This window comes from Bombina bombina, chromosome 5, assembly GCF_027579735.1.
Source record: "Bombina bombina isolate aBomBom1 chromosome 5, aBomBom1.pri, whole genome shotgun sequence".
In the NCBI taxonomy this organism is placed as follows: domain Eukaryota; kingdom Metazoa; phylum Chordata; class Amphibia; order Anura; family Bombinatoridae; genus Bombina; species Bombina bombina.
The window spans coordinates 757,775,224-757,797,871 of NC_069503.1; the positions used below are offsets into that span (position 1 = coordinate 757,775,224).

The 22,648-nt window shown below is 38.1% G+C and overlaps 1 protein-coding gene across 2 annotated transcripts in view; it reads right to left on the minus strand.

The window, feature by feature from the left end:
- The window catches only part of ATP9B (ATPase phospholipid transporting 9B (putative)), a 1,400,042-nt gene that overhangs the window by 219,285 nt on the left and 1,158,109 nt on the right, over window positions 1–22,648 (minus strand). For both annotated transcript variants that reach the window (XM_053714846.1, XM_053714845.1), the window contains exon 16: window positions 12,233–12,394. In XM_053714846.1, the coding sequence (XP_053570821.1) occupies window positions 12,233–12,394 (162 nt within the window). The remainder of the gene's footprint in view (window positions 1–12,232; window positions 12,395–22,648) is intronic.

Here is a 22,648-nt window from a genome sequence, read left to right on the forward strand (position 1 = left end):
AAAGAATGCATAGGCTCAAACGGAGCCTGTTAAAGAACTCTAAGAACTAAATTAAGACTCCACGAACTTAAACATAGGCCAGATTCTAACCAAAGCCTGACAAAAAGAAACACCTGCCAGATGCTTGTGCAACAAAATAGATAAAGCAGAAATTTGAACCTTCAGGGTACTAGCAGATAAAGCCTTCTCCAGACCCTCCTGGAGAAAAGACAAAATCCTAGGAATCCTGACTCTACTCAAAGAGTAGCCCCTTGGATTCACACCAATAGATATTTACGCCATATCTTATAATAAATCTTTCTAGTCACAGGCTTACGAGCCTGAATCATATTCTCAATACGTTCAATCTCCAAGCAGTCAGCTTCAGAGAAATGAGATTAGAATGAAGGAAGGGTCTGAAGAAGAAGGTCCTTCCTTAATGGAAGACTCCAAGGTGGGGAGGATGACATCTCCACCAGATCTGCATACCAGATCCTGCGAGGCCACGCTGTCGTAATGAGAATCACCGATGCCCTCTCTTGTTTGATCCGAGCAATGACCCGAGGAAGAAGGGCAAACGCAGGAAACACGTATGCCAGACTGAACTTCCAAGGAACTGCTAGCGCATCTATCAGTAGAGCCTGAGGATCCCTTGACCTCGAACTGTACTTTGGAAGCTTGGCATTGTGACGAGATGCCATAAGATCCAATTCCGGTTGACCCCATTTGAGAATCAAACTGGAAAACACTTCGGGATGAAGTTCCCACTCCCCCCGAATGGAAAGTCTGTCTGCTCAGAAAATCCGCTTCCCAATTATCCACCCCTGGAATGTCGATCGCAGACAGACAGCAATTGTGAGCCTCCACCCACTGAATAATCCTGGCTACCTCCTTCATCGCCAAGGAACTCCGACTTCCCCCTGAGTGATGTAAGCCACAGACGTTATATTGTCCAACTGAAATCTGATAAACTGGATTGAAGCCAACTGAGGTCAGGCCAGAAGAGCATTGAAGATTGCCCTAAGACATTTATAGAAAGAACTTATTCCTCCCGGGTCCACAGACCCTGAGCCTTCAGGGAACCCCAGACAGCTCCCCAACCCAACAGACTGGCATCCGTGGTCACAATCACTAAGGAAGGCCTGCAAAAACAGGTTCCCTGGGAGAGAAGATCCTGAGATCCTGAGACAACCACCACAGAAGAGAATCTCTTGCAGCCTGATCTAGAACAATTTTTGGAGACAGATCCATATAATCCCCGTTCCACTGTCTCAGCATGCATAACTGCAGAGTCTGAGATGGAACCGAGCAAATGGAATGATTTCCATAACTGAAATAATCATACCGATAACCTCCATACACTAGGCCACAGATGGCCGAGGAGAGGACTGAAGAGCAAGGCAAGAATTGAACATTTTTGACTTCCTTGCTTCTGTCAAAAAAATCTTCATTTCCAGAGAATCTATAATGGTTCCCAAGAAAACCACTCTTGTAGTCCGAATCAAGGAACTTTTTCCTAAATAGACCTTCCAACCGTGGGAGCATCCAGATAAGGAGCTACCGCAACCCCCTGAAATCTGAGAACTGCCAGTAAAGCACCCAGGACCTTTGAGAACACCGTGGGAGCTGTTGCAATACCAAACTGAAAATGCTTGTCTAGGAAGGCAAATCTCAGAAACTTGTGATGATCCTTGTGGATGGGGATATGCAGATATGCATCATTTAGATCTACTGTAGTCATTAATTGACCCTCTTGAACCAGAGGAAGAATTGACCGAATAGTTTCCATCTTGAAAGATGGAACTCTGAGAAACTTGTTTACACACTTAAGGTCCAGAATGGGTCTGAAAGTTCCCTCCTTTTTGTGAACGATAAATAGATTGGAATAGAAACCTAGTCCCTGCTCCTGGACTGGAACAGCAACAATCACTCCCATGTTGGAAAGATCCTGAACAAAACTTAAGAATGCCTCTCTTTTTATCTGGTTTACAGATAACCTTGACAGATGAAACCTGCCCCTGGGAGGAAAATGTTTGAACTCCAGCTTGTATTCCTGGGACACAATATCTACCACTCAGGGATCTGGAACATCTTGAACCCAGGCTTGAGCTAAAAAAAGACAGCATGCCCCACACGCGATCCATTCCCGGATCGGGGGCAGACCCTTCATGCTGACTGAGTCAGCAGCAGGCTTCTTAGGTTGCTTCCCCTTGCTCCAGGACTGATTGGACTATCAAGAGGGCTTGAACTGATCCTGCTTGGAGGAGTAAGAGAAAGACTTACCAGAGAAGGAACAAAAGGAATGAAAATTACTTTGACGACCCTTCTGTTTATTTCTCTTATCCTGAGGGAGAGAATGCCCCTTCCCTCCCGTAATATCAGAAATAATCTCAGCCAATCCAGGCCCAAACAAGGTCTTACCCTTGTAGGGAATAGACAAAAGCTTAGATTTAGATGACACATCCGCAGACCAGGACTTTAACCATAATGCCCTGTGTGCCAGAACAGCAAAGCCAGAAATCTTTGCTCCCAACTTAATGACCTGTAAGGAAGCATCCACAATAAAAGAATTAGCCAATTTCAAAGCCTTAATTCTATCCTGAATCTCCTCAAGAGGAGTATCCTGCCGAATATAATCAGACAACGCATCAAACTAATATGCAGCCGCACTGGTAATCGTAGCAATACACACAGCAGGCTGCCATTGGAACCCCTGGTGAACATACATCGTTTTAAGCAAAGTCTCCAGCTTCTTATCCATGGGATCTTTGAAAGAACAACTATCCTCAATAGGGATAGTGGTCCTCTTAGCCAAAGTGGAAATTGCTCCCTCTACCTTAGGAACCGTCTGCCAAGATTCCTTAATAGAGTCCACAATAGGAAACATCTTCCTAAAAACTGGAGAAGGAGAAAAAGGAATTCCAGGCTTCTCCCATTCCCGTGAAATAATCTCTGACACACGATCTGGAACAGGAAAAACTTCCGCAACGGAAGGAACCTCAAAAAAACTTATTAAGCTTACTAGCTTTCTTGGGAGTAACTATGACCGTCGAATCAGAGTCATCCAAGGTAGCCAAAACCTCCCTGAGTAACAAACGTAGGTGCTCCAGCTTAAATCTGAAAGAAACCACCTCAGAATCAGGAGTTACACTATCAGAGTCTGAAATTTCACCCTCAGACGCTACTGAAGTATCTTCTTCCTCAGACCTATGGGAAGAAACATTCAACATAACACCAACAGAGTCAGAACCCCTAAACTTCCTTTTGCGCTTCCCCTAGAAAACAGGAAAAGCAGACAAAGCCTCAGATACAGCAGAGAGTAGCCATATCCTGCAATGAAAACCCAACCTGAGACAAGATGCAGGGCACTGCATGAGAAGAGGATTAAGATTGGGATGATTGGGGAGAAAGCTGCTGAATAGCTTGGACAGGAGACTCCTGAACAACATTCTCCCTAGAAAATGAAGGCTCTGAATCAAAAAGTCTATCCCTATACTGTAATGTTCTCTCTGTACATGAAGAACAGAAAGGGATAGGTGGCTCCACATTAGCATCAAGGCATAAAGTGCAAGTAATATCTTGCAGGTCCTCTTGATCCATCTTAACACAAAAAAGAAAATTAAAAAACTCAAACTGCAGCAGCAAAAAAAAAATAAAAAATAATAATGTTACTGTCCCTTTAAGAAAAAAACGTTAAACATATCACACAGAAAAATATACAATAGAATATAAAAATTGACCCCTGCACCTCAACAAACCTTGCTGAGGTGCTTACCTGACCTACCACGGACCAGAGTAATAATAACTAATGATCTGGACTCTCCCACTGCTACCACCCGCTCTCCAGACTGCCCGCACACACACCAGCACAGGAGCCGACAGGGAAAACCGTTAAATATAACACACACTTCCTCCTAAAAAACGTGCGCAAAACTTGCGCCACAGAAGCTCCACCCATCGTGGGCGTATGCAAACACCTCCCAGCTGAAATTACTAACAAACAGTCGCTGGGAGAAATAAAGATGCCAAAATAAACTTCCAGCAGTCTACGGCTGATAAGTACAAACACAGCCTCACAATAAAAATAAAAAAGAGGAATGAGCCATATAAGGAGTGTAAAAACACTCCCAAACAGAGCCATAATTTATAATAATACCTCTCTCAGTACCCCATAAAAAAAAACTGCCACCATATAAAAACCTGCACAAACAGGTTCACTATCCCCAAAATTAACCCCATAAGTGCCAACCTTTTCTGAATACTCTCAGAAAAAGAAAAAAAAGCACTTACCTCCATAATAATCTGCCCGGCAGCAAGGCAGCTCACTAGGTTTGAAAGACTTCCTTCCTAACATGGACCTGTGGATACAGAAAGAAAAAGACTAAGTAAACTTGCATAGTCTTTTACCAAAAGGGTAGCTCACAACCTGGGAGGCACAGAAGGGATTATACCCCCCCTCAGTTCCCAAAAACTTAAAAGCCACCACTGCTCTACTGAAGAGACTGAAGTGGATTACAGTTAAACCCCAGAAAAAAAACCCAGAACAAACCTGTTCTGCTTAAAAAATAACAAACTCTTGATAGAAGAATCAGACACCTAACTTTACCCCTTCCTTGCACTGATACAAGCAAAGAGAATGGCTGGGGTTTGTGGGTAAAGGAGTGGTATTTAACAGCTTTGCTGTGGTGCTCTTTGCCTCCTCCTGCTGGTCAGGAGTGATATTCCCAATAGTAATTATGATGATCCGTGGACTCACCATGTCATTAGAAAGAAATATACCGTAACCCAGACTTGCAAGAAGGATGCAGAAAAAGATTTGAAAAATCCAAACCTACTAGACAAATGGAATTGCTGTCCAAAAATATTGTAAGACAACACAAAGGAAACATATAACCTACTTCTTTCTTGCAAAACCAGAATGAAAAAAGAGCCCTTTGAAGAAATATGACTCCTACCACAAGAACCAGAATTTGAGCAATCAGAATGAACTTTTTGGCATAGGATCATGAGTGTGAGAGAACCCTAATCAGAATGAACTTTTTGGCACAGTATCATGAGTGTGAGGGAACCCTAAATCACATAAAACCAGTACATTTGATCACAGAAGACTGTTTAATTAAATCTGAAGCATAGATTCAAAAACTACAGGGAGTGCAGAATTATTAGGCAAGTTGTATTTTTGAGGATTAATTTTATTATTGAACAACAACCATGTTCTCAATGAACCCAAAAAACTCATTAATATCAAAGCTGAATAGTTTTGGAAGTAGTTTTTAGTTTGTTTTTAGTTATAGCTATTTTAGGGGGATATCTGTGCGTGCAGGTGACTATTACTGTGCATAATTATTAGGCAACTTAACAAAAAACAAATATATACCCATTTCAATTATTTATTTTTACCAGTGAAACCAATATAACATCTCAACATTCACAAATATACATTTCTGACATTAAAAAACAAAACAAAAACAAATCAGTGACCAATATAGCCACCTTCTTTGCAAGGACACTCAAAAGCCTGCCATCCATGGATTCTGTCAGTGTTTTGATCTGTTCACCATCAACATTGCGTGCAGCAGCAACCACAGCCTCCCAGACACTGTTCAGAGAGGTGTACTGTTTTCCCTCCTTGTAAATCTCACATTTGATGATGGACCACAGGTTCTCAATGGGGTTCAGATCAGGTGAACAAGGAGGCCATGTTATTAGATTTTCTTCTTTTATACCCTTTCTTGCCAGCCACGCTGTGGAGTACTTGGACGCGTGTGATGGAGCATTGTCCTGCATGAAAATCATATTTTTCTTGAAGGATGCAGACTTCTTCCTGTACCACTGCTTGAAGAAGGTGTCTTCCAGAAACTGGCAGTAGGACTGGGAGTTGAGCTTGACTCCATCCTCAACCCGAAAAGGCCCCACAAGCTCATCTTTGATGATACCAGCCCAAACCAGTACTCCACCTCCACCTTGCTGGTGTCTGAGTCGGACTGGAGCTCTCTGCCCTTTACCAATCCAGCCACGGGCCCATCCATCTGGCCCATCAAGACTCACTCTCATTTCATCAGTCCATAAAACCTTAGTGCTGCATCCCTCTGCAAGATATCTCACTATTTTTGACTTTTCTGAGCCTGTCAAGTCCTTCTTTTGACCCATTTTGCCAAAGGAAAGGAAGTTGCCTAATAATTATGCACACCTGATATAGGGTGTTGATGTCATTAGACCACACCCCTTCTCATTACAGAGATGCACATCAACTAATATGCTTAATTGGTAGTAGGCTTTTGAGCCTATACAGCTTGGAGTAAGACAACATGCATAAAGAGGATGATGTGGTCAAAATACTCATTTGCCTAATAATTCTGCACTCCCTGTATATAACTTATAATGTATTTATTTCAAAAGTAATTCTAGTCTTGCAAACATTATTAGCCAAAATATATTCTTTTTATTTTAGCAACAATGGACTGCTAACATGTTTGTTAACACAGGCTTAAAAAGTTGAAAATATCAAAACCAAGCTAATACACTTATCCATACTACAACACTTTAGGATACACCACAGAAGTATGGCAGGGGTGCACATGTGCAAACTTGTGTCCTTGCACAGCAGAAATATTATATAGAATTTTTCCTCCACAGTAGAGAAACACCATCTAAACAGTAACTAAAAAAGTGACATACTGGGCATAATGTAAGCACGGGCTCTAAAAAGACTAAAAAAACTTTTTGCATAAAGATATAAAGTTGCTTTGCAGTGAATGGGTTAATAGAAGCAGAATGCATCATAGTAAGCAAATGAAAAGTCGTGTTGTATTACTTTGCTGTATTGCATTACTTAGTAAAGACAATGTGATGTTTTAGTAGGAACAATGAACACATGAGTGAGCAAAAACATTTTAAGAACGAAGCAAAAGTTAATCGCACATGAATGTGTGTAGTTTCACTCAATGCTTACTAGTTTAATTCTATTCAATGAAGTGAAAAGTGGAACAGCTGTGAGAAATGATGCCATTAGAACATGGATTGATGTAAACTCAGTTAACTTACACAAAGATTCACGCTTAGTATTACAGCGTAGAACATTCTTAGAAAATAATACTTTATATTACTTTCAGTCTTGCAGTTTAAACTAATTAATAGTATTAATTCACCACACTGCAAGAAACACTTAAAAGGGACAGGAAAGACAACATTTTTCTTTCATGATTCAGATAGAATTTTAAGAAAGTTTCAAATTTACTTCTATTATCAAATGAATTTGTTCTCTCTATATAGGTAGAGTGAATGATATGGCATAAGTTTTACAAGAATTCTGTTCAGCATTGTATCTGCTGATTGCACAATGTAAAAGCATTCTTGCAAAGCTTCTGTCATACAGTGTTTTAGACACATGCATGTCCCTATGTCTACCTAACTACTTTGAGCAAAATATACCATAAGAACAAAATACATTTGATAACAGTAGTAAATTGCAAATTTTCTTTAAATTGTATGCTCTATCTGACAAGATAAAACACTTTTTCTTCTGTGTATAAGTTGTACTTTACCCACACTCACTAGAGAGGCCCAACCAAATAAATGATGTAACCTAGGTTATCTTCTAAACTGTTCAAATCAAATAGCCAGTTTAGGAAATTTGCTGCATTCTGGGAAAAAATATAGGTTTGTTTTTGGCAGGAAAACATACGTTGTTTACTCAAAAGCAAGAGTTTAAAAGGGATACTAAACCCACATTTCTCCTTTCATGATGCAGATAAGACCATGCAATTACAAGCAACTTTCTAATTTAATCCTATTAACACTTTTTTTCGTTCTCTTGCTATCTTTATTTAAAAAGCAGGAATGTAATGCTTAGGAGACGACCCATTTTACATTCAGCACCTTGGATAGTGCTTGTTTATTGGTGGCTACAAATAAAGATACCAAGAGAACGAAGAAAAGTTGATAATAGGAGTAAATTAGAAAGTTGCTTAAAATCACATGCGCTATCTGAATAATTAAAGAAAATTTTTAGGGTTTAGTATCCCTTTAATATTTCCCGTAAAACGTACGTTTGGACAAATAGGTTTAATCCAAATTCAACAAATTTAGCATCAGTGATTAACTTTTTGATTAAAGAAATTTCAGAATCATGCTTTCAGCTTAAAGGGATATGAAACCCAATTTTTTTCTTCCATGATTCAGGTAGAGCATGCAATTTTTAAACAACTTTTTAATTTACTCCTACTATTATCAATGTTTCTTCGTTCTCTTGGTATCTTTATTTGAAAAGGCAGGAATGTAAGCTTAGGAGCCTGCACATTTTTTTGGTGGGCTGCCTCCTAAGCTTACATTCCTGCTTTTCAAATAAAGTTACCAAGAGAACGAACAAAAAACAGAATTTATGCTTACCTGATAAATTACTTTCTCTTGCGGTGTATCCAGTCCACGGATTCATCCTTTACTTGTGGGATATTCTCATTCCCTACAGGAATTGGCAAAGAGAGCACACAGCAGAGCTGTCCATATAGCTCCCCCTCTAGCTCCACCCCCCAGTCATTCGACCAAAGGTTAGGAAGAAAAAGGAGAAACCATAGGATGCAGTGGTGACTGTAGTTTAAACAAAAAAAATTTACCTGACTGAAATGCCAGGGCGGGCCGTGGACTGGATACACCACAAGAGAAAGTAATTTATCAGGTAAGCATAAATTCTGTTTTCTCTTGCAAGGTGTATCCAGTCCACGGATTCATCCTTTACTTGTGGGATACCAATACCAAAGCTTTAGGACACGGATGAAGGGAAGGAACAAGACAGGTACCTTAAACGGAAGGCACCACTGCTTGTAAAACCTTTCTCCCAAAAATAGCCTCCGAAGAAGCAAAAGTATCGAATTTGTAAAATTTGGCAAAAGTATGCAGTGAAGACCAAGTTGCTGCCTTACAAATCACTTGAAAGCCCAAGTGGAAGCCACTGCTCTGGTAGAATGAGCAGTAATTCTTTCAGGAGGCTGCTGGCCAGCAGTCTCATAGGCCAAACGGATGATGCTTTTCAGCCAAAAGGAAAGAGAGGTAGCAGTCGCTTTCTGACCTCTCCTCTTACCAGAATAGATAACAAACAAGGAAGATGTTTATCTGAAATCCTTAGTTGCTTGCAAATAGAACTTTAAAGCACGCACTACATCAAGATTGTGTAAAAGACGTTCCTTCTTAGAAGATGGGTTAGGACACAGAGAAGGAACAACTATTTCCTGGTTAATATTCTTGTTAGAAACAACTTTAGGAAGAAAACCAGGTTTGGTACGCAAAACTACCTTATCTGCGTGGAACACCAGGTAAGGTGAATCACACTGTAAGGAAGATAATTCTGAAACTCTTCTAGCAGAAGAGATAGCTACCAAAAACAAAACTTTCCAAGATAACAACTTAATGTCTATGGAATGTAAAGGTTCAAACGGATCCCCTTGAAGAACTGAAAGAACTAGATTCAAACTCCATGTCGGAGCCACAGGTTTAAAGACAGGCTTGATTCTGACTAAAGCCTGAGCAAACGCTTGAACGTCTAGTACTTCTGCCAGACGCTTGTGTAACAGTATAAACAAAGCAGATATTTGTCCTTTTAAGGAACTAGATGACAATCCTTTCTCCAATCCTTCTTGGAGAAAGGACAATATCCTGGGAATCCTAGTTTTACTCCATGAGTAACCCTTGGATTCACACCAACAAAGATATTTCCGCCATATCTTATGGTAGATTTTCCTGGTGACAGGCTTTCTAGCCTGAATCAGAGTATCTATAACTGACTCAGAGAACCCACACTTTGATAGAATTAAGCGTTCAATCTCCAAGCAGTCAGATGTAGAGAAACTAAATTTGGATGCTTGAACGGACCCTGTATTAGAAGATCCTGCCTCATTGGCAGTGTCCATGATGGGACAGATGACATGTCCACTAGGTCTGCATACCAAGTCCTGCGTGGCCACACAGGTGCTATCAGAATCACAGAAGCCTTCTCCTGCTTGATTCTGGTGACCAGACGCGGAAGGAGAGGAAACGGTGGAAAAACATAAGCCAGATTGAAGGACCAAGGCGCTGCTAGAGCATCTATCAATACCGCCTTGGGGTCCCGGGCCCTGGACCCGTAGAGAGGAAGTTTGGCGTTCTGACGGGACACCATCAGATCCAATTCTGGAGTGCCCCATAGCTGAGTCAGCTGAGCAAATACCTCCAGGTGGAGTTCCCACTCCCCCGGGTGAAAAGTCTGACGACTTAGAAAATCCGCCTCCCAGTTGTCTACTCCTGGGATGTGAATTGCTGAGAGATGGCAGGAGTGGTCCTCCACCCACCTGATTATATTGGTTACTTCCGTCATCGCTAGGGAACTCTTTGTTCCCCCCTGATGATTGACGTAAGCTACAGTCGTGATGTTGTCCGACTGAAATCTGATGAATTTGGCCGCAGCTAGTTGAGGCCATGCCTGAAGAGCGTTGAATATCGCCCTCAGTTCCAGAATGTTTATCGGGAGAAGCGTTTCTTCCCGAGACCATAAGCCCTGAGCTTTCAGGGAGTCCCAGACCGCACCCCAGCCTAACAGACTGGCGTCGGTCGTTACAATGACCCACTCTGGCCTGCGGAAACATATTCCCTGAGACAGGTGGTCCTGAGACAACCACCAGAGAAGAAAATCTCTGGTCTCCTGGTCCAACTGAATTTGAGGAGACAAATCTGCATAATTCCCATTCCACTGTTTGAGCATGCATAGTTGCAGTGGTCTGAGGTGTATCCGAGCAAAAGGGACTATGTCCATTGCCGCTACCATTAACCCGATTGTCTCCATGCACTGAGCCACAGATGGCCAGGAATGGAATGAAGAACTCGGCAAGTAGTTAAGAGTTTTAATTTTCTGACCTCCGTCAGAAATATTTTCATTTCTACCGAGTCTATTAGAGTCTCTAGGAAGGGAACCCTTGTGAGAGGGGAAAGAGAACTCTTTTTGATGTTCACCTTCCACCCGTGAGACCTCAGAAAGGCCAATACAATCTCCATGTGAGACTTGGCTCTTTGGAAAGACGGCGTCTGAATTAAAATGTCGTCTAGGAAAGGCGCCACTGCTATGCCCCGTGGTCTTAGCACCGCCAGAAGGGACCCTAGCACCTTTGTGAAAATTCTGGGAGCAGTGGCTAAGCCGAAAGGAAGAGACACAAATTGGTAATGCTTGTCCATAAAGGCGAACCTGAGAAACTGGTGATGATCTTCGTGGATAGGAATGTGTAGGTATGCATCCTTTAAATCCACGGTAGTCATATATTGACCTTCCTGGATCATTGGTAAGATTGTCCGAATGGTCTCCATCTTGAATGATGGGACTCTGAGGAATCTGTTTAGAATTTTTAGATCCAGGATGGGTCTGAAAGTTCCCTCTTTTTTGGGAACTACAAACAGGTTTGAGTAAAAACCCAGCCCTTGTTCCACGATTGGAACTGGGTGGATCACTCCCATTGTATGTAGATCTTCTACACAGCGTAAAAACGCCTCTTTCTTTGTCTGATCTGTAGACAGACGAGAAATGTGGAACCTCCCCCTTGGAGGAGAACCCTTGAATTCTAGAAGATATCCCTGGGATACAATATCTAATGCCCAAGGATCGTGTACATCTCTTGCCCAGGCCTGAGCGAAGAGAGAGAGTCTGCCCCCTACTAGATCCGGTTCCGGATCGGGGGTTACCCCTTCATGCTGTCTTGGTGGCAGCTGCAGGCTTTTTGGCCTGTTTCCCCTTATTCTAACACCACATTCACTTTACCCTCCCGTAAAGAGACCCTAGTGCTTAGATCCGGCAAAGAGAATGACTGGGGGGTGGAGCTAGAGGGGGAGCTATATGGACAGCTCTGCTGTGTGCTCTCTTTGCCACTTCCTGTAGGGAATGAGAATATCCCACAAGTAAAGGATGAATCCGTGGACTGGATACACCTTGCAAGAGAAATTGATAATTGGAGTAAATTATAAAGTTGCTTAAAACTGCATGCTTTTTCTGAATCATGAAAGAAAATATGTGGGTTTCATATCCCTTTAATCTGTTCGAAAAATCCTGGTTACAGTTTTCTTTAGCATTGAGCAATATTTCTAAAACAATCGGGTAGCCTTAATCACAATACTGATTTTGACAAAAGCCCCAATGGTAATAAAAAATAGTGTTCTAACTTTATACAGTACCAAACGATCAATGTGAAATTGTTTTCATGTGGAAGACTAAACTACCAGAAGCTATGACAGGAAGCCTTACTCTCACTATGATGCCCATTCGTTTGCTTTCAGAGGTGAATGGAAAAATTTGTAGAATGAAGAAAGTCAAAATCTGTCCACCAGGGGTCTTCAGTTGCATCGAGGTCAAATCTCTGTTGACCAGAGTCAATCCAACACTCTCTGTCCACTGTACCAATGCTACCTATAAAAAATAAATGTCAAGAGGTCAATTGCTATCCTTTATATTACACAAAGAAAGAAATAGACAGGAAAGCAGCTTATAACACATGACATTTCAACTTCTGCAAAGTGTCCCTAAGAAAACATTTAAATGGCCTACTGCATACAATTTAAATTCATGTATGTCACAAAAAGTGTTGGATAAAGGGATAGGAAACTCAAAATTAAACCTACAAGATTCAGATAGAGCATGTCATTTAAGACACTTTTAAATTCACTTTTATTTTCATGCTTCGTTCTCTTGGTATCACTTGTTAAAAAAGAATACGCACATATCCTAAACTAGTGGGAGCTAGATGTTGATTGGTGCCTGCACACATTTATCTCTTGTGATTGGCTGAATAGATGTGTTCAGCTAGCTGCCAGTAGTGCAATGCTGTTCCTTGAGCAAAGGATAACAAGAGAACAAAGAAAAATTGACAATAGAGGTAAATTGGAAAGTTGTTTAAAATTGTTTTTCTAGCCAAATCATGAAAAATTTGGAGGATTCCTGTCCCTTTAAAGACGATGTACACTCCCAAATGTTAGATTTTATTGGCGTTTTAAAACTTTAGACTAAAAAGAAGCAAAAAAAAAAAAAAATACATTTGCTTATTTTGCACAATAAACAACAAGAAAAAATATTTAGAGCAAAATAATCCAAGTATAGTAGCTTGCGGATAAAATATATATCACATAGTTTTGTTGCACTTTATAATTCAGTTAAAAGAAACAGAACAAGTCTAGACTGCTGATTAACATAAAAAAAATGTAATTTAAATCAAACTGATCAATGGGAATTGATGTATGGATTGAATTAGTAATGCTAGCTGGATACTTCTATATAGGCATATTTAACAAAAACAATCTAATGAAATACAAAGATAAATGTAATTTTCTTAAATGTATGCTTCCAATTGAAAGAATGAAACACCAACAATTTTCAATAAAAACAAACAACTAGTATACCAAATATGCTGCACCTTAAAGGGACATGAAACTCACATTTTTTCTTTCATGATTTAGAAAGTGCATGCAATTTTAAACAACTTTCCAATTTACTTCTATCTAATTTGTTAAATTCTCTTTATATTCTTTGCTGAAAAGCATATGTAGATTGGCTCACTAGCTGATGATATGTGGCTACCATAGATGCCTCATGTGATTGGCTCATCCATGTGCATTGCTATTTCTTCAACAAAGGATATATGTAAAAAAAAATTAAGCAAATTAGATAATAGAAGTAAATTGGAATGTTGTTTAAAATTGTATTCTCTATCTGAATCATGAATCAAAAATGTTGGGTTTAGTGTCCCTTTAAGTACTAAAAATAAACCATTATTTAAAATTTACTTAAAGGGATATTTGTGTGTGTGTGTATATATATATAAACACACACACACACACACACACACATATATATATATATAGACACACACAAACACACACACTTGCAAAATATCTGAGTACATAATAAATGTTTTAAACATATCTAACCCTGTAATTTTGGATGAGCATAAACTGCACTAATTGCTGTCTCTTTAGTATTGTTTTTTTTAATTATTTCAGTGGCAAGTTAGGAACAGATTAGCTCCTACACTGATCAAGAAACCATTGTGTAGTATGTTGGAGGTCAGAATCCTGCACAATCTACAATTTGCAGTTAAATTACAAAATGAAAATAATGAAGGCACAACATTTTTTTTTACTATATCTTTATCACCATTTTATGGTAAACCAAATTATGAGTTTGTGCCCCTTTAAATGGAAATAAGTTCTTACTCAAATGAGGAAGACATTACAAAACCATTTACTGTAGTTAAGAAGATTTCTATTTGGGAAATTTTTATATATCCTTTATTTGTGCACGGTGTATTATTTTGCAATATTTGAATCACTTCACTTTGATAATGTAATAGAACTAATGTGAAGAAGCAGGGTTTTGTGATGCTCTTCCACACGTGAATACTGCATAGTTACATAGTGATATACGTTGAAAAAAAACTAAAAGGAACATGAAACCCAAACAACTTCATTCTTGATTCAGACAGATCATACAATTTTAAACACATTTCTATTATCAAATTTCCTCTATACTCTTGGTATCCAAAGCACTAATGGAAGCTAGCAAACACATAAGGTTAGCCAATAGCAAGAGGCATATATGTACAGCAACCAATCAGCAGCTAACTCAGTAGTGCAATGCTGATCCCAAGCCTACATGGTTATGTTTTTGAACAAAGGATACCAAGAGAATAAAGAAAATGAAAGAATAGATGTAAATAAGTTATTTAAAAGTGCATGCTCTAACGGAATCATAAAGGTTTAATCTTGACCTTACTGTCCCTTCAAGTCCAACCTTTCACACATTTGTGTTACTATTGTTGATCCAAAAGAAGGCAAAAAGTCCACATTGAAGAACTTTCCAAAGTGTGTCAAATGGAAAAAAAATCCTTCTTTACTCCAATGTGGCAATCAGATTTCTCCTTGGATCGACAAGCTACTATATTGTCAATACTGTTAATTCTTTACCAAAAAAACATCCAATCCTTCTTTGAAAGCCTCTACAGAATGTACTAAAAGAGAATTCTGTATCCTTATTGTTCTTACAGTATAGAACCTCATACTTTGCTGTACCAAACTAACGTTTGGCACTTTTTTTTTTCTTTGTTCGTTTATTGGCCTTTCAAAAAAATACAGACAACATAAAAAGAGTAAAAGAAAGGTATATATTACCGTTTAGTAGCCTACCTGCGATCTGTAACAAGCAAGTTACTGGAAGTTGCTGGAGTACTTACATGCAAACATATTTGCAGTAGGAATAATCCTCAGACAAATAGTTAGTTACTTGCTTAACAATGATTTAACCCATGAAATTAAACAAGTCATAAGTAACATAAAAAATAACAAAAGAAATACATGATAAAATAAACATATAAATAAATTGAAACTGTTGCCGAAGTGCTATAGGAAACAATGAAATACAACATCATACACAACTGACCCAGCTGTTAGCAACCTTTAAGAAAACTTAACAGTATTGTTCTTGCCTGAACTTCACCGCCTAGTTGATGGCTAGGTTAGTCGTGATAAAGAATAAAAAATATTACGTGGTATCAGCTATTTCTTTTATAGTTTGACTCCCAACTGCTCTGATTTTAAGCTGTGAAATCTCTCTAAGAGCAAAGTCTTATTCACTCTCTCCTTCCAATGTAGGGATTAATTGGCAACCAGCATTTAGGAATATCTGTCCTAGATTTCATTCAATTTTACATTTTAAGGTCTACAGGGAAATTCAATAGGAATACTGTGGGTTCAATTGCTAGAACGTTTGGCACTTTAATTTTTTTTCTAAAATATTAAAGTACATTTCTCAGCAAATTACTTTTAAATAAAAAGAATCGAGTTACTGAACTGAGCAAATCCAGCTAATTCTGGAATTTATAGTTCACTATTTTCCTCTCAGTATTGTGCCACTGCAGTTCTGGACACTAATTCCCAGCATGCATTGTACAGTAGTAGTAGGGAGTAAGCTTTCTGGAAGGCACCAGGAAGCTTACTCCCTATTACTTCTAGAAGCAAAGAATAAGGTATCTTTATTAATGGCAACACTTTCTTTGCAGAGCCCTCATACTCACATACTGGAATAGTTTGTTTAAAGTTTTGTCAATAGCACAAATAGAGGAATATTTATTTTGCATATTTTAGTTAAAGTACCGTTAGCAGTTTTAGGCTTCATTTGTATAGGTTAACTTATGTTGGTTCTTTTGTGTTTTAATTTAGATTTTCTTTATAACTGTATAATGCAACAGATCAAATAAACAAAGTACTAAATAATAAATAGAACTATAATCTCCCATTTTCATTTATAAGCTAGGACTCTGGCTAAAGATATATATGCTGTATGCATATGGGTGTTTCACTTTATTGCTCCTCCCTGGAACAATTTCTGCGCATATTACATGTTCTTATTCTGCATAGTTCAAGAGTCAAATGTTTCCATTTTAAGGCAAAAAAAAAATCTAATTACTCAACAACTCTACAACCTTTTACACAGCATTGATTCTGATTTTCTCTAAACGTTCTAAAATATACAGATAATGTAACACTCAATATTTAAAGTAGAATGAGAGGGAAACTTGGACCCTTGGTATATATGCGGTTCTGCACCCTGTTCTACATGCTGTTCAATACACAACAGTTATAACCTACAGCACAGTGAGAACCATGTTCCTTACATTCAAATCAAGAGGTTTCACCATAGAGAGATAGAGAATCACACCTTCATTAATGATTTTTCATGTATAATTGTATTATAATCTGTATGTAATTTTACTCAGCAAACACGCTTTACCTAAGCATTTTTTTACGCTTAACAGTTAAGTTGTTAAGAATTTTGCTTGGCACTTTGAGAAATTACCACCTATGAAACAGTACTTTGGCTGTTGATCCATGATTATCATGTGTTTGCTACACTGTTCAGAATCCATTACAAAATCTGACTCTGAACAGCTAAAACAAAAGAAATAACAAGCGTTTAATTACATACTATGTACAAAGCTATTCTACAACAGTGATCCTAAGGTGAAAAAGTCTATTGCTCATAATATTTGAGTGAATTCTAGGGGGCTCTTACTCAGTTTGAAATCCTGGAATACTTGTTCACTTAAAATGACAATTAAAACAAAGCAGTAAATCAAACGGCATGATGTTTTTAATTTTCATTAGCAGCAAGACATTAGTAAAATGATGTAGGACAATTACTCACAAAAAACTACCGAGGGTTTTAATTCAGTGACCTTTGGCATTCCAGTAATGTATCGGGTTTTTACATATAGCTTTTAAGTACCTCATTCTTTCATGTAGACTGTTATTGCCAATACTAATAGATAACAATTGAATTACCTGGTTCTAAATTAACTAACCATTGAAACAATCTCAGGAAGATGAATGTGATTTATTTTCCACGTACACATGCTTTAGAGAAATGTAGCAAACAATCTGCAACTGTTGCATTTGCAACAATTGCATGAAATAATATTAAACGACCATTATTGCAAAAACAGACACACTCTAATCCGTTAGAACATGTCATTTTAAGACTGGACTACTGAGTGTTTAACCTCTGCAAAGGGATTAAATACACAGTAGAAATACTGCTTGGGACTCGCAGAGCACTGCTGGTCCTGAGTAGAAAACACAGCTGATCCAATGAGCAGTGCTAGTCACATATCAGCAGCGTTTTCCACCTAGGACCAGTGCGAGTCACAACCGATTTTCTACTTTCTTTGCGAAGGTTAAAGACACAGTAATCCAGAGTCGATAGTCTTAAAATAATGGATTAGAACATGTCATTTTTTTTTGTTTTTACTATAATGGCCCTTTAAGTAACCGACTAATTTTTAGCTATATATAATGTATTTATCTACCTGTCTCTTTAGATTTAGGTCTGTCTAGAGCTAACTCTGTATCTATCTAGATCTCTATTCATCTAAAGCTCTATCTATCTATCTTGCTGATTGGTGTCTACATTTAGCCACCAATCAGCAAGCACTACCAAGGTGTTGAAACAAAACTGGGCCAGCTCCTAAGCTTATATTCCTGCTTTTTTAAAAAGAAAAACGAAATATACCAAACGAATTAAGAAAAATTGGCAATAGGAGTAAATTAGAAAGTTGCTTAAAATTGCATGCTCTATCTGAATCACGAAAGAAAAAATATTGGGTTTCATATCCCTTTAAAATTAATATACCTGACAAAAGTAATATAAAATATAACAAATAATTAAAAAGTCAAATTAAAAAATAAGGAGCCAGTGAGGGAGAAAGCTTGTTTTTAGCAAGCTTCAAATATATTTTTGTTTCTTGCACTACTTTAAGCTATATCCAAAGCCAATAAATTAGTCTGATACTCCCAATCAGGAAACACAAGCTTCCTGTGTTCTTACTTTGACAGACGTGTGTAACATTTGAAACTTGCGTCCATCAATCTGGGCTATAATTAATCTTGCATTTTGTTTGAAATGCTATGGTTAGAGTTGTGTCAGAGGTTCCAACACACAGCTCACTTCCAGGATATATATAACAAAACTCTTTAAAAAAAACAAACAAAACAAACTACTACAGTGGAGATTATTATAGGTTTAAAAGAAGAATCACAAGTGTGTGAGACTATTTTGATAATAAGCACCTAACTTATAAAATTAAAAAAACAAATAAAAGAAGAACATTAATGAAAACAGTGATACATAAATGATATTACGGAATATAAGGACATTCTTTGAAGAAAATGACCATCCATAAAAGATGAATAATATTGGTTCTATGGCAACGTATTTATAGTTTGTTGCTCAGAGATTAATTAAGGAAAACTGTATGAAGTACAGTTATTGTTATATATTTGTGCTTTGAAATGCTCTCTTCACACTGAATGAAGATAACCGTCAGCAATCTGACTAAAATTAACTAAACATTTCTTTTTTGACTAGAAATGTAAAGCAGTTATTTACATAATGAAAAGCTGTCTGCAGATTGCACAACACACAGGTACAGCCATAGACACTATGGGGGATATTTATCAAAGCCTCAACTATGCTGCATTCACCAGCACCAATACGCTCGCCTAACATTGCGGCCGTGGACCTGAATACGCTCTCCATATCTATAAAAAAGCCGTCAAAAAGTCACACACCAAGTACGGAGTGATGAGCATCTGACTGTTGTTAACTAAAAATCATCGATCTTGCTGCTATTCGGCTTTTTTCACAACTTTATTTATATCCTGTCACTAAACGCTGCCACTATACTAAAATGTTTAACCCCTATCCCGCCGCAACTTTAATAAAGTTATTAACCCCTATCCCACCGCTCCCGGACCCCTCAGCAACTTTAATAAAGTTATTAACCCCCATTTCCTCTGCTCCAGAACACCACCGCCACCTAAATAAACGTATTAACACCTATACCGCCGCTCCCGTAACCTGCCGTCACCTAAATAAACATATTAACCCCTAAACCTCTGGCCTCCCACATCACTACCTTTAACTAAACCTATTAACCCCTAAACTGCCAGCCCCCACATCCCCATAAACTAAATTAAGGTATTAACCCCTAAACCTAACAACCCGCTAACTTTACATTAAAATTACAACATCCCTATCTTATATTAAATAATAGTAAATTAAAACTTACCTTTAGAATTAAAATAAACTATATTAAACTATTAATTAACCTACCCTAACTATTATACTACAATTACATTAAACTAGCAATTAAATTAACTATATTACATATTAAAAAACCCTAACCCTACTCAAATTATTTAAATATACTATTAAAAATGACTAAGTTACAAAGTTACACCCCCCCCCCCCCACTAAGTTACAAAAAAAACCCAAACACAGTATCAAAAAAGAAAATTAATTACACCTAATCTAATAGCCCTATCAAAATAAAAAAGCCCCCCAAAATAAACTCCCGCCCAGCCTACAATAAACTATTGCCCCAAAGAAATCAGCTCTTTTACCTGTAAAAAATATACAAACACACCCCAACAGTTAAACCCACTACCCCCCCAACCAACCCCCCCAAATAAAAAGCCTTTCTAAAAAGCCTAAGCTCCCCATTGCCCTGAAAAGGGCATTTGTATGAACATTGCCCTTAAAAGTGCATTTAGCTCTTTTACCTGCCCAGACCCTACTCTAAAAATAAAACCCACCCAAAAAAACCTTAAATAAACCTAACACTAACCCCTGACGATCCATAGGAAGAGAGCTCAATCTTACTGGCTGATTGGAACAGTCAATAGGATGAGAGCTGCTCAAATCCTATTGGATGTTTGGAACAGCCAATAGGATTTTAGCACCTCTAATCCTATTGGCTGATTGGAACCTTTCAACCAATAGGAATGCAAGGGACACCTTTCAGGGCAATGGGGAGCTTAGGTTTTTTAGATAGGCTTTTTATTTGGGGGGTTGGTTGGGTGGGTGGTGGGTAAAAGAGTTGATTTCTTTGGGGCAATGCCCCGCAAAAGGCCCTTTTAAGGGCCATTGGTAGTTTATTGTAGGCTATGGGGTTTTTTATTTGGGGGGGGCTTTTTTATTTTGATAGGGCTATAAGATTAGGTGTAATTCGTTTTTATTTTTGATACTGTGGTTTTGTTTTGTAACTTAGTGTTTTTTTGTAATTTAATAATTTTTAATAGTATACTTAAATAATTTGAGTAGGGTTAGGTTTTTTTTAATATGTAATATAGTTAATTTAATTGCTAGTTTAATGTAATTGTAGTATAATAGTTAGGGTAGGTTAATTAATAGTTTTATATAGTTTATTTTAATTCTAAAGGTAAGTTTTAATTTATTATAAGATAGGGATGTTGTAATTTTAATGTAAAGTTAGCGGGTTGTTAGGTCTAGGGGTTAATAGCTTAATTTAGTTTATGGCGATGTGGGGGCTGGCGGTTTAGGGGTTAATAAATTTAGTTAATGGTAGTGATGTGAGAGGCCAGGGGTTAATACATTTATTCGGGAGCGGCGGGATAGGGTTTAATACATTTATTTAGTGGCGGCGGGGTCCGGGACCAGCGGGATAGGGGTTAATACCTTTATTTAGTGGCAGCAATGTCGGGGTGTTTAGACTCAGGGCTTATGTTAGGGTGTTAGGTGTAAACGTAACTGGTTTTCTACCATAGAAATCAATGGGATATCTGGCAGCATCGAACATAAGCTTTCACTGCTTTCAGACTCCCATTGATTCCTATGGCACCCGCGGCCTCCAGGATGGCAGATTGAAAACCAGGTATGCTGGGCCGGAATATCCGCGAGCGTACCGGTTAACTATTTGATAGCTTTGAAAAAGTGTCAAATAGTGCTGAATGTGTATGCGGAACATCTGTAATGATGTAAGCATCGATCTGTATCTGATTGAGACCGGCGGATCGTATGTTATGTCACAAATTTCAAATTTTGCTGGTCTGTAGGCTTTGATAACTAGGTCGAATCAAGCTCGCCACAATTACGCTGCAGAATTCCAGCGTATTTGCGGTTGACGGCTTGATAAATATCCCCCATAGTTCCCTCTAAGGACTAGGTGTATTCACACATACACAGATAAAGAAATAACTTTGCACACAATTTCACTTGTATTAATTTGTTAATATATTCATTTATATAAACAAACTATTTTAAAGATGTATCAGTGTATGTGACTATCAATAATATCTTATTATTTAGGTTTACTGTCCTTTGTAAAAGAATGCAATTTTAGCATTTATATATATATATACATATATATATATATATGTATATTTCTATCTATCTATCTTTCAAAATAAAAGGACAATTTTTTCTATGTGAAGAACCTAGGAATTTTAAGTATTTCCATTAAAAGCACAAAAATTATAAAAATATTGCACGTATCAAGCTATTTGAGTATGTTTATATGTGTCTATATTTATGTGTACACCTTCATATTTACACATATAAACACATAAATCCACATGCATGCACATATATAAACATGTATACATACACACAGGGCCGCCACTAGGAATTTCGGGGCCCCTGACTCATCCATTGATCAGGGCCCCCCCCCCTCCTTTGACATGTGCAATTTTTGACCAAGTAACTAAAACGTATATGCACTTTATTCTTAATTGTCTATTTAAACTTGGAAATGTTGTAAAGGTAGTAACATACAAACACACAGACACACTCATACACTGAAACACACACACACACACACTCACACATAAGGATTCACATATAGACACTCTAGCAGACACGCAAAGAAACACACACAGACACCCAAACAGACACTTAGCACTTGTTTACATTGACCTGACAAGTAATGAGGTAAACTATAGTTTTGTAAAAAAAAAAAAGGAGATTTAGAAAACAAAATATGGAGTTCTGATTATCTTTTTGTAAAGGAAGATGACAACTAAATTATGACAACAGCATGCAGTGGCTGAAAGGAAGGGCCCTGAACTACCTAAACAATAATTTAAAGGTTAAATGGTGGATTGGTTACTTCCGGAAAGGTCTTGTTAGTCTCAAAGTCTGTAGAAAGATGTGAATAATTAGTAGTAAGGTCAAAATGTCCTAAAAAGGAACAGACAATGGACATACACACACAAAATCAAACTTGCACATACACCCAAGGAAACACCAACAGAGACAGCCTCAGAAAACACACAAAGACATACACCCACACACAGAGACACCCACAGAAAACACAGA